Source organism: Lepisosteus platostomus, chromosome 2, assembly GCF_059453375.1.
Source record: "Lepisosteus platostomus isolate fLepPlt1 chromosome 2, fLepPlt1.hap1, whole genome shotgun sequence".
NCBI lineage: Eukaryota > Metazoa > Chordata > Actinopteri > Semionotiformes > Lepisosteidae > Lepisosteus > Lepisosteus platostomus.
Genome location: NC_142612.1, coordinates 11,967,580 through 11,981,491, shown reverse-complemented (window position 1 = coordinate 11,981,491; position 13,912 = coordinate 11,967,580). Strand labels below are relative to the sequence as shown.

Genomic DNA, 13,912 nt, shown 5'->3' with positions numbered 1-13,912 from the left:
AAGTGAAAAAGGTGACCACTGGGAGAGGATGTCCCTGACAAAAGAAAAATGAGGCAACCATAGGGCCGGTGTGAGGTGGCAAACCCAGTTGAATTGTGGTTTTGGTGCTCCAGCCATGGGAACCCAGAACCAGCAGACAGAGAGTAGAGGAAACACATAGCATTGAAGTTATTTTGGTGTACATGGTGCTGACTGTGAGGTGGAGAGGGCTGATCTGTTTTTTGACACCACAGATTTTCTGCCAGAGTGAGACTGGCCCTTCCTATTTGCATCAGTTCTTCCCCTGTGCATGGATTAGCTTTGTCCTATCTCCTCTCGGGAAGGCGACTGTCCAAGAAGCAGTGCTGCAGCAGAGGGCAGAGCTGGAGCTACCTGACAGAGCGAGGCGAATGCCTGCTGCATGTTGTTCATAGCAATGCACAGGTTTTGTACTACATCCCTCAGCTCAGATACACTAGCCTCCTGAGGACTCCAAGCAGAGCGTGACTGGCCAGCACTCAGTGGAAATCTTTAGAGCCCACTGGATTCATATATGTACTGTAGCTGTCATACTGTAATGCTGTTACACTCAATTGATCAAGTGCAATGGCCATGAGACAGGAGGCTGAATCCAGTTATGCCTAAAGCAATGAAGCAATCAGTGTTCAGGCTGACAAAACTGAAAGTAAACAGTCCAAGTACCCAGTCAGGCAGTCAAAGGTTGGAGCCAGTTAAGCACAGAAGAAGCCACAAGGGGAAATCCGAGAGATTGGTCGAAAAATGAACCAGGGTACTCAAAGCCAGGGAATAAGAAACACAGAAGGGAGGGGAAAATAAAGGCGAGGGGTGTAATTTTATGACAGAGCAGGGAATACTGTCATCACAGAGCTTAAATCAAAGAGCTTAAATATGGTGAACAAGGTGAGTAATTGTTTAATTGCACACTGGTACTATAATCCATTGACCTGGCCTCGTTACAATAGTAACCAATATATTAACGAAGTGATGGTCACCTGGAGACAGGGGTGCTTGGGGTGAATACACCAGAATTCACCTGAGGATGAGCATAACAAAGAAATCATAGATTAATAACCCTCTAGATGTCAAGTCCTGTCATTACTGGTGGCATACTGCTGGCTCAATAGAGGCGTTAGCCAGGATGATCTCAATAAACAAGAGTAAAGTTCACTTGGAACTCTTGGTACAGTATATTCCTCCATAAATCCTTTTCCAGCAGAATCCTCTTCAAGCAAAAATAAAATACACATATGTCCAATATCAAAAACTCTGGTTTTTCAGAAATTCCACTAATCAAGGAAGACCTACTGTAAAACATTTTTTTTCTTCCTCTATTCTACTCCTGTTTGACCTTTCTAATCAATGACAGGTTTAGTGAGCTTTCTGGGAAATACACAGTAGTATGCTGAACTAAATATTACTTCTAGACTTAGTATTTCCTCAAAACACGGAGCACTTGTATTGATGTACTGTACCATCCATCAACAGATAATATACTGTATCTGTTGATGTCCTACTGGCAACCTCCAGCATTAGAAAGGAAGGCTCAAAATATGAAGATGTAAGTGTTTAAGAACCACAGCAAATGCAATGTACAGTTTATTAAATATAAAACCTTACAAGCATGACATGAAAGCAGATAATCCAGTCTTTCATATTTTAGCCTACAAATCCCTTACATTGTCATTAAATTAAAGGAAGCAAACAGGACTAGTACATCTCCTTTATTTCATTTTTTGGCCATGAAAGGTTAATTTTGAATAGATGACTGTATATAAAAGCTGTCATGCAATTTGATATTAAAAGCATTTGCTTATTCACAGATTATTCTGCTTTTATTTTGCTTATTCATCTGACTACCAATCTTTACTCAGAAAGGCAGTATATTTTGTGACTTTATGAAGGAGAGAAAATTCTGTATACTGTAGTTGGTTGTTATTGATGTGCATTTGCATGGCTGACCAAGATGCATCTCTTCTTTCCACCCTCAGCTACTGTATTTGATGATGTCTGACTGCTGAAAATACTGTAAATGGTATCTACAGTATTTTAGTGCAACGACCAGTGATACTTAGCCTATGTAGATTCAGCACTGGGTTTAAGAAAGACTTGCAGCACAAACACCTGCAATAATTAGGGCAACAATGACAATAATAATAAATTACTGTTGCAACTGCTTTAGCAGCTGGTTGCTGTTTCTATGGCAGTACCCACAGCACTTGCATTCATAAGATCAACAAGAGCAACAATTAAGAGGACAAAGAGAAAAATAAGCCGATTTTTAAACAGAAGTCTCTGCATTTATAAATGGGAGCCACCTCTCTACGTGAGAATAATGTGCATTCTGGTGGACATCTTCTTCAATTGCTTATGTGGGTAGTTACAACTCATCTTGATGGAATAGTAATCCATGCCGGAGCTGAGACCAGGAAATTAAGCAGTGATTTATCGATTAACCATTCTTTACAGTAAATTTGTGTCAGCTAAATTATATATCAGATGACCAACTCTTGTATTGATGAAAACACATTCTTTAAAGCCTTCCGTTCTTCAGTTCAGTCAAGAATAAAAAAAATATTTATACTGAGATTAGTTTTTTGTCCAATTCTAAATGCTGGTTAGTCATTACCTTTCATGCACATCGGCACATACCTAGGGTGACATTTTAAACTAATGTAAAATAACCTTAAAATCCCTTAAGAGGTTTACATTGTGAACTCTTAATGGTGTGTAACAAATACTGAACTATTTCTTAGTTACTATTAACATTTGTTATTTTCTGTAGTTACTTACAACTCCCAAACTTCAGAGGGCAGGCATGTGCATCCATTGGGAAATCTTCCAGCTGCATAGGACACTCAGCTGATATTGTCAACCTATAATAATAATAATAATAATAATAATACATTAATTGACAAACATACATAATAGGTATCATTTCATGCATCCCTGAGACAGGACACAAAGACTAGGGAGGGGAAAACAGGAGTACTTGGAGAAAGCCCATGAGCACAAGGTTAAAACATGAAAAATCCACAGAGGAGCTGGGGTTCGGATTTTGTTGGTTTACATCATTACAGATAAATTGGTCTTTAAAAAGTGTTAAACTGTATAGAACAATGTAACTGAAATACATTAATAATTACACCCCTATCAAGACTTTGAAACTACTGTAATACTTGAAAAAAGTCCAGACTCTGTATCAATGTGCTCATGTACAGTAGATTGTAGTTATTCTTGCTGCATGAGCCTCCCCATGTGGTATGAGGTGGTAATACCTCATGAAAACAATGAAAAACACCTTAGTCTTCCATTATACCTTAAAAAGCTGGTTATAAACGGATACACCAAACCGATATAAAAGATATGGTTATTCATTCATCAATCCATTGAGTTTTCCATGTTGTGTGATCTTTAAATCACATATGTTGAGCAACATTTAAAATGGATGTCTAAAAACAATTCATGCTTAACAGTAACAATAAGAAAAACAGCAAACTGTTTTAATAATATACTCAATCATTTATTTCAGCACACATACTATTCATAATGTAAAATTAAATTTCATAAGAACCCTCCTAAACCCATGCAGAAAACATAAAAGAGATACATGTTGCAATGGTGCCATCTTGTGTAACTTGTGAATATGACACATTGATTTTTTTAAAGTGTTAATAGCAAATCATATCTCTAGCACCACGAAGTTCCAAAATTAAAAACAGTATTAGACATTAAAATAATTTATTCAACTATCTTTATTGTTATTATCTATATAGTCACACTCAGATACACATATTCATCATTATAATATTAGAGCAGATATTGGAGATCCTGATTTCCTTTTCTTTCACATTTGCTCAATTTGCTGAAATAAACTAATAACTTACAGTACAGGAAGGGCATAAACATGAACAGGTTTGAAGCAGATTGCATTTTAACAATACAAGGACATGCAAAGCCTGCAGAACTGTATCCCTCTGAAATAGTATACGTACTGTATATAAAAATAGTATATAAAATAGTAATAGTATATAAAAAGAATACTGTATTGTATTCTTATTGCAAGAGGCTTATATATTTAGAATTACTGTACATGTTTTAAATATTTTCAATAATCAAGAAAACTACCAACACACAGGAGGTGCAAAACAACTACAGTATGAGGTTGCAAATAACTTTAATTATTACTGCCACTACCCTGCTAAGCATTAGGCTAAATATTGTCATTATTGATGAGTTTAGCCCCTTCTACAACATTAAAATTTAGAAGAGCTAATACCAAGTAATTGTTAAAGAACCCATCTAAAAAACTGGTTTTAGTACAGTCAGCCATATATCAAGTTACCTATTTCCACTTCATGAACCTGAACAAAAACAAAAAAGGAACTCATGCTGTTGTACTGCCATCTTATTAAACGTATACTGTATGTATGACACACTGATTTTCTTAAATTTGACAATACTGTATGTCTCTTCCCTAACATAAAACGCCTACAGATTTTGCTAGAGAAAGTCTCAGCTCCCTATTGAAACCTATAGACTTCTTCAGAAATTTGGAATGTTGTTATAGAAGCTATCAGGTCTGGTTTAGAACAAGTTGTACAAAAATGTTCCAGACCAAAAAAAATCTGATGCAACCAAAAATCTTTTTTTTTTCTATTTAGAGTATCGAAATCCTTCTCTCTAATCTTTCACATATTATTCCCTGTTATTTTGTATTGTCCATTTTGGAAGTCAGCGTCATAACTAATTCTGCTACTACTGTATTATTTCTGCCTAGTCTCATCCATTTATTCATTGGATATTTGTATCTGTCAAAAATAATACAAAATATATCCCTACATAATAAATCACAAGCCAGTACAATGCATCATAAATATTTCAAGCTTAAAGGGATGTTTAAGGTACTGTAACATAGCAATTTTACATGAATCAGTCCTGTCGATGTTTTTCACTATTTGTGCCTGCCCTTATTGATACCTTAATTGATCAATATGCATTTCAAACACTAAATAGAAGGATATTTTTCTGTTGTCAAAGGGATGTAGAAGCAGTGGCAATAGTGATATATTGGAATAGTACAAGTAAAATGTCTAAGAAATCATGTCACAAGTATTTACAGTATGTCATATTCCAATTTCCTGCTTTGTTCTCTGATATTAAGAAAGTAACTGGAATGATATACAGTAGTATATGGCATCTTATTGTATTTGTAAAACTGAGAATTCAGTGGTCAGGAATGAAATGTTATACTGTACCCTGATAAATGGCAAATTAATGGCAGTGTAGACAGTGCAGTAGAAATTGGATGCAGACATTTTTATTGAAAAAAAAAATTAATTAGCATTTTTTCAGTCAGGAAAAGCACCTCTCTAGGAAACGTTATGCTGTTTCCTATAAAGTGAAACTACAGTAGTAGGGCCAAATCAAACAATCTTCTCCTTCCCGTAAGGTCTGAGCGAACACCTTCAGGATAGTGTTTCAGCATCATCCCTATCATAAGAAGTTTATAATCTCAAATGAGAACCAGGCTTGGGGACTTACTGTAATAGTCACGTTTGATTTAAGAAAAGACAGATGGGCAGATATTGAACAGCAGTCTAAAAGTTTACCATTTTTACCTCATTGTGTACAGAAGAGTCCCATCATCCCCGAGTCGGAGTAGCTTGTTGGGAGTTGTCATATTGTGAGCAATTGATTTCTTGCCATTAAGGAAGAAGGTGTCTGGAGTCCATATTTTGCTGGCTAGAAGGTTATTCAAAGGTAGGTTTTTCATAGGACCATTAAACATAAGGCGTTCGTCTTTCCAGCTTTGGCGGAAGAAAACATCAATTGTATATTCCTATATAAAACAGGGAGGCATCTTAATGTAAAGAAACTGCAATTAACTTTACACAAATTCAATAAATATTATAGGAGCAACATAACAGTTACTTATTTTAATGAAAGACTTACCATTTCAGTATCCGATACTGGGCCAAAGCTTGTAACATAGATATTTGTCTTTATCTCCGTTAACCTTTCTGCAAAATGTTATAAAAAACAACATCATTCTGAGAATACTTTACTGTATGTCCCATGCAAAATGTATGGCTTAATAATTGTTCTGCACAGTTACACCAGGGCACCTCCATAAGAAGACATCCAAAAACGAAATAGCCTTAGCATTAGGCTTAGCATTGTTTTGGCATACCATAAAATGTCCATTTTGTTTTTTGTAATCACTGGGCATAATACATGGGGTAATGGATGCACATTTATATTGGGTAAATGAACAGACCAGGAGAAAAGCAAAAACTGATAGAACTGTTTGCTTTATTTTGTCACATGCTCTCTGCCAGATCAAAAGTTAAAATTAATTTTATACTGTAAATGACATTAACAGTTAAGAGACCATACATGTTTTGATCACATGTACCCTTTTTAGGAACTTCTTGTTAGTGAAACAAGGGAATTCAAATGATGAACATGCATGAAAGTGTGACTTAATACACTACAGAATTACAGTAGGTGTAACGTGATCCTTAAAATATGGTCACATTTTCTTCTCTTTGATAATTTAAAAGGAAGGTCATAAGAGAAATACCATGGGTTTCTCTGGTGACAGCTTTATTAAATATAATTTTCCCTATTATTTTTCCTTCTCAGACCAGAATGTACTTATAACTTTATCATGTCTTCCGTGCTGATCACACTGTTTTATAGGCATCATAGAAAAAAAATAAAGTAGGGTGTCTCACTTCATATGGAGCCAACCGGATAATTTAGTTATATATAGTACCTAAGACATTTTAAAAGTTCACAGTTTTTGATGCTTGAAGCCAAACATACTTTTGACTACGAATAGCAACATTAAGCGTATTGAAAGGTTTATTGGGTGTTTTCATCAGAGTAATTTTAGCAAAACCTGCTTTGCTGATTCTCCTGGCCATAGGACAAAGAGACTAGTGACCACATGCAGAGTGAAGAGTGACCAAGGGCATCAGCAAAGGTGGAGGTGAGGTGGAGAAGGAGGAATGTAAAAGAGAAAGGGACACAATTACAGTGTTTATATTTTTTTATCTGGGGAAATTATGTAAGGAATGATTACAGATTGCTGTTGACATCCCTCCCAAACTTGTGTTATAAACTCCATTTAAACAACTCATTATTTAAATTATAACAGTATTAAACATACAGTAAATACACAAATACTGTACATAAGAGCTGTATTTATTCATTTGAAAAGCATCCGTTAAGTACTGTATAGGTCATCAACACTTGTGTTCATTTATGTGGTTGACTTATTATTATTTTGGGAACCGTAAGCAGTTGTTTTTGTTAACAAACATTTTTAAATAGTTTTAAAAAGCATATGTATTTTCCTGATTTCTATAACTGCTTTGGTGCTTTAGATAAAATGTTGTTCCTTTGTATTTGTATTTAAATCTATGTAATCATAGATATTAATAAACATATTTTTAGAAATCTTGGATGAGAAAGTGGAATCAAGCAAAGTAAAATGAAACTTTGCAGTTTAAACACTGAGTACAAATAAACAAAATATTGCAAACATTTTTATGCTTCGACCTTGCACATACTGTATATAAAATGAATTCAGTGTTTGTGTGTGCTAAAACTGGAAAAGGTAACAGCTGGAGACTGCAATATACTGTAGGAATCATATTTCACTGATGCAAGTACCAAAAAAAACTCCTCTCTCTTACAGAAATAAGTTTAACCATCTACAGTACAAGTCAACTACTGTACTACTGCGCGTGTAAGGTGTCATTGACACTGCTTAGATTTAAATTAAAGGGAAGAGCCTTTTCAACCCTGCAATTTCAAGCTAATTTTGGGTTTATATTATAAGATGAGGAAAACAAAGAAAATGTATCGGTTGCACAGATATATACAAATAAAATATATAATATAATTATATACATTAATGTAATATAATAACATCTTTAGCACGTAGTTCCTTGAAGACAGTGTTACAATATAAATATGAGTAGTCCTTGCACACAGTAGATTCTCTTTGATAAAGTTAATATTGATCAGAAAACAGCTTTCCTTTACAGAAACATGCAGGAAACATAGTTCACTTGGAAACGTTAAATCTCAAGATGTATTCATTTGTAATAGGACATATGTAATTGTCCCATATGGTTTTGTAATTTATGAAATGCTGACTACAATTATTTTTTAGTAAATGTTATGTTAAGTAAATGGCCATGTACCTTCTTATGAAATATAATAACCCCTCTATGAACACTAGAGTTGTTACTAATAACATTATCACTAAAAAAATGTTTGCACGGAATTCAGTGAACTGAAAATGTTACTGCTTGTATTTCTTTTATTTCATATTTGTAATACTGTATATTTATTGAAATACAGTACACCAGTATAAAAATGCTTCCGTTACATTCAACGCATTGTTGAATTTAGAATCCGAATTAGAGCTGATTACAATATGCTGTATTGACAGAAATAACTGAATGAATAAAGTGAAAATTGCTTGTCCATTCACATTATGCTCCTCAAACACCAATCTTTAAAGATTTTAAAGCTTGGACATACTGTACTAGATGAGATGTTTCATGCCAAATTCAGATTTGCAAGTTACTGTAAGTACCGATTAAAAGCATTTACAGCACAGAAAGATACTCATACAGCTCATTACCATGCAAAAAGTGAAACCGTTTTCCTGGAATTGTCTTAGATATAGATGTACTGTAGGTGATATAATACATACTGTAGGACTTGAAAAAGCTTATACATTATGGTGTTTTAAACCTCATGGGTCATTATTCTATTATTCATATACAGTACTGTATATACAGCATACCATACCTCCCAGTCCAGGACGAAGCCTATTATCATATCCATCCAGCAGTCCATCTAAGATCCTGGTGAAGATGGTGATATTGTCATTTGTTTCTTCCGTAACAGTTCCTGCTGCCATCTGGGACAAACTAGAACAGGAACAATAGGACCTATATGAAATATCTAGATTTTAACATAGTCACTTGAACATGTAATTGAATCTGTAACTGAACAGTTTCGCATTGCTTCAATGGAACTACTGTAATACAAGTTTACTGTAAACAGGAACAATTTGGAATTCAAATGAAAACTCTTGCCGATGGTATTTACATAAATTATTATGTTGGGGGGGGGGGGGTTCTGTATACATTTTTGAGGCTTGGACAGGTATACATACTGTATAGTATATGACATACAGTATGTAACTCATGTGATGACATGGTTTGTGATTTTATGAAGAGTCAGTTTCAAGGTGTGTGAGGGGACCAATTATGTAGGTTTTGGTGATGATGATCATGAAGCTGATAGATTCAGTGGGATAAAAGTTGATATCAATTTCAATGGAAGAATACAATGTTAAATTAATATTATAAAGTTGTACCCTGCCTAGTGTTCCCGATGCCCTTGTCACATTTGTGATTGCAATCAAACAGAAAAAGAAGGTAGAAGATAGCCATGCTTTACCCAAGACGGCAGATCACGCTGACGATCAAAAAGAAAACCAGTGGGGATTTCATTGTAACAAAGCAGAGCATCCCATTGTCCATACCTGAAACAAAGGAAATTCAAAACCAGCAGGTTCTTCCATCGGAAACTGGTGAAAGCCATAAAACTGATAGAAATGTAAAGCAGCAGATTAAACAGTTAAATTAACTGTGAAGTTAAACATTACTTCACAGTTTTTTAATTAATAATTGATTAAATACTGTTAGCTAAGGGGAAAGTATTCTGCACTTCAGGATAAAGTGTGTTGAATATTCAAAGCTCCCCATAATCAGGGCATCTTCTTACGTACATACTGTACAGTATGAATTACTGTATATCTTTACATCACTCTTGTACAATGAAACATCGTTTAGAATTATAATAATTTCAAGTAAATGTTGCCTTTTTGTTGGTCTTTATTCGGATGAACCAGTATTTAAAAATGTTGTAATTCCATACCATGTTCATTAGAGGTCGTCTAAGAACATGAATAGTCTGAAATAACACGAATACCCTTATACAGCATTCTCTTGTATTAATAGAATGTGAAGTCTGTATTACTGTGCATATTAAAATTATTAAACCAATTATTATTATTTATTATACTCTGACAGAAAACCATTTTTCTGCCATTTTAATGTCGCGCTTTTTTATAAATCGCATCACTGGTCCGCAGTTCCGAATTTCAAAATCACCTTATACAGCGTGAGTACTTTATTAGAACTCATCAATCTCTTATCAAGCCCGATATTAAACCTTGCGGCAAATATAAATATGAAAAAAAATAAAAGTGCCCCAATAAACCACCTGGCTGGGCTTCACAACACGTCACCAAGCGAAAAACAGCTTTCTTTAATATCCTTGTTAAGGTGCCGTGTTTAATTCGATTCGTGATTTTGCCTATTGTGTCAGGAAGCCTCAATAACGTTACCCAGCTGCAACTGTTTGCAGCATTACAGCTCTAAAAAACATACCTTCACGATACTGTTAACACATTTTGTGTAATAACCCAAACGTCGTCGGGAACAAAACCATAACGAACACGACGTATGCTTTAAAAAGATTGAAATACCTTAATTTTTAGCGGAGAACCTTAACGACCGGCGCTGAATTCCATTTGAACCGAAGTGCCAACACTGCAATGTTCAAAGTAGCCGTTTTGCTTCACTGATCTTCTGTTTGAATCACTTGAAAAGCTGTGCAAACCTTACATTATTCAATATTCCTTTATCATAACAGCACAGGATGAAATTCTTCTACTCATTTCCATTTATTGTCTTTCATTCATGTTGCTCTCTCAATTCCTGGAGCGGAGCATCGAAGATTAACGGACTGTGGTGCTGCAATAATCCCCATATAGGTTGTGCTATTCCCCCACCCCCTTCCTCTCTCTACCTAGTCTTCCTATCTGGTTTTCCCACTGAGGGACAGCCCGTCTTTTCTCGCAGACTTTTGTTCAGTTTAGTCTTCATTGGCGCCGCTTCACTGCTTTATCAATACAAGCAATAGTGGATTTGTAAACGAGTACCCGCTTACCAGATGCTCTGAGGTTCCAATCTCCGTTTTAAGTTTCTTCTGGGATTCCCTCTTCCGAGCCGTCGCTGTTATTGCTATTGTTAATATTGGGAATCAAAGTGAAGGACGTCACCTCTCTTCGCACACCATAATTACCTCTCTGGGGAGAATAAAAACACAAGGGGAGGTAAATGAGACGATCAGTCCTTTTCAGGAAAGAAAAAATCTATCCCACAGCCCCGATAACAACAGGGGAGCAGAGTGTGCAGTTTTTTTTCTCTCTCCTGTTCTCAGACCTTTCTGCTTACTTAGCGTTCCTTTCGCTTTGCCAATACATCAGTATTCCCCAAGAATTCAACAAATCTGCAGAACTTGTGATTCTTACAAAAGTATATAGTACACAAACGGACATTTGGTCCATTATCTGTCATTCTGTCAAAAAAGGCGCAAACGATTTCCCCACCCACTCCTACAAGGTCGTTAATACCTCTATTTGCGATGTAGCCCTTTGCCAAGGGCTGGATCTGGCTAAACAAGGACCGCCAATGAAACGAGACGATTTTCTCAACAAGTAAGGTGTCGTTGCAAATACTAATTACTTCTGAGTGCCTTCAACGCAACTACGAATCCGGAATATTTTTAGGTATTGATTTAAGTAAAAAAACTCAACTGAAGTGCAAGTAGCCTAGTATCCGGAATACATTTTGAAGTATTAATACATTAATAGAACAAAAGGCCATAATCTCCAGTACTCAGCGAAAATATGCTTTATAAAAATAAATGACATTTCTTTCAGTTCGACTTATACTGTACCTGTACATTTACTGTATTTTCAGGGGTATGTACAGTATTTGATGGAAGGCTTTAGGTGCTTAGCAGATGTCCGTTTTGAACGTTAGATGGATAAAAACAAATTTAATAGAGGTAGTTTCCAAGACCGCCATCAGAGGGTAGCCTAATCCTGTATTTGTAAAGATTAAAAGTATCAATAGTAAAATAATAAAGTAATGTTATTTTGCATCTTACGGAATGCTTGCCACTTGGATCCATACAGTATGTACAGTACAGTAAGTGATGTAGAAGTGAGTTGAAAACTGTACTCTGACATGGATTAGTGACATAATATTGTTTTCACAGGTGCAATAAGATCAGATGTGATACAGTAGTTTCACATTTACACTTACACACGCGTCCAATCGTTTCTTTGTGAGGACTTCACATTGACTCCCATTTTAATTTTGCTGTTCTAAACATTCCAATGAAGCTACAACAATGGTGAAAGAAGACATTAAAATATCATTTCTAGCACTTTGAGATTTAAATAAAAACCCATTTGGTTTATGTTAAAAGAGAATTGTTTTGTGGGGACGCACGAGCATCGCCTGTTCGTCATTACTGAGACTTCTCTTAAAAGTCTTTTCTCCCCCAAATGTATACAAGCAGAAATAAATAAAAATCTACCTCGGCTGTGGACAGCTCTTACTCCAAGGAGAGATCACATGATGGTTTGGTCTTGGAATGAGGTGATAGTAACTTGTAAGCTCTTATAAATCTATAATATACTGTATTACTTATACTGTACAGTACACAGCAAGAAATCAAAACTTTTACGTTTTGATCTTTACATTCATTTGAACATTTAATTCACTTTTGTAGTTACAGTAGATGTAAAATAAATTCTTAATTGCCACCCGACGCTGCTTTAGTCATTAGCACGTACTGCTGTTTACTGGAAGGTAATCTGATTGGGAGCCTCAATTTTTACGTAAGCATTATTTTTTTAAACTGATTACATCAAAAGTTCAAAAAGCAATACTCCAGTGAGATCACTCTCCCTTAACACGAACGTTGAACCCTTTAAGAAAAAATGATAACTGCTTGTATGTAATACTTATATCGAGAGTAAAATACATGAATGGGTTTCTTTATAACTTTAAGACGATAAGGTTGATCTGAAACCAGAACAGAAAATAAATAAAATAACTGCTAACATACAGTATATTAAGAATTTAAGAAATATTATGAAATATATTAAAAATACATATGAAGAAATTCAAGGCAATGATCTATACAAGAAGTGTTAAAAGCAGATTATCTTCGGAATAGTCAGAAAATAGTCTGAGTCAACCGAATAACCCAGTAATGCAGATACTGTATCAACTGCTTGCTACTGTAGAGCTAACAACCATGCAACGAAATATATAGAAATCATACTGTATGTAAAACACAAACAACATTTTACTATAGTTTTTCAAAGATAGGGGGTTTTCTACTTTGCTTTTTTTTATTTCCACATTTGGGAAAATACACATACTGCCTGGTCGTTTTCACGGTTTTAATGATATCTGAGTAGATGTCAAAGCCTACTATCAAACTACAGCACTGCAGTCCGCTAACACCCGTCCCTGAAAGTGTGCAAAGATTGCGTGGGCGGCAGACAATTTCTGCCCCACTGTAAAATGCGCATCAAGCCATTGTTTTCTGGAGGCACTTCAGCACCACAAATTCAGTGGACAGCTCCCGGTACTCTTACAAGCTGTTTAGACCGCGGCGAGTGTGAAGTTGAACTGACAGGATCCGTTGTTTGCCCTCTGCGCTAAGTTGCTCCGTAAGGCTGTTAAATAATGGGTGCAACATTCCAAAGCTCCTGATGCTATCTAATTAAGATTACAGAATCTAGTTATTACACTAGTAGCCCAGCCACAGAAGTCAATATGATTTCAAAAACGTTTCTAAAATAACTGGAGGCACATGATGCGATCTTGAGCATTTTAAAATGAGAAAAAAAACCACAACGCAACACATGAGAATTGAAAGCTATAGAATAATTCATTGCGTTTTAATGGACCTCATTACATACCGTATATAAAATGGTCTAACATTTGTT

At 35.5% G+C, this 13,912-nt stretch overlaps 2 protein-coding genes across 9 annotated transcripts in view; one reads left to right on the top strand and one right to left on the bottom strand.

Moving 5' to 3' along the window:
* The window catches only part of gabra5 (gamma-aminobutyric acid type A receptor subunit alpha5), a 28,781-nt gene extending 17,159 nt beyond the window's left edge, over window positions 1-11,622 (bottom strand). Inside the window, exons 1-7 of one of the 7 annotated variants that reach the window (XM_088598249.1) lie at window positions 11,513-11,622; window positions 11,047-11,185; window positions 9,490-9,574; window positions 8,833-8,954; window positions 5,953-6,020; window positions 5,619-5,839; window positions 2,791-2,873 (exon numbers count right to left, since the gene is read on the bottom strand). In XM_088598249.1, the coding sequence (XP_088454375.1) occupies window positions 2,791-2,873; window positions 5,619-5,839; window positions 5,953-6,020; window positions 8,833-8,954; window positions 9,490-9,572 (577 nt within the window). In that variant the 5' untranslated portion in view covers window positions 9,573-9,574; window positions 11,047-11,185; window positions 11,513-11,622. The other 6 variants (XM_088598215.1, XM_088598240.1, XM_088598224.1 and 3 more) reach the window with 6 other exon arrangements.
* The window catches only part of gabrb3 (gamma-aminobutyric acid type A receptor subunit beta3), a 113,842-nt gene that overhangs the window by 11,964 nt on the left and 87,966 nt on the right, over window positions 1-13,912 (top strand). The window lies entirely within an intron of this gene.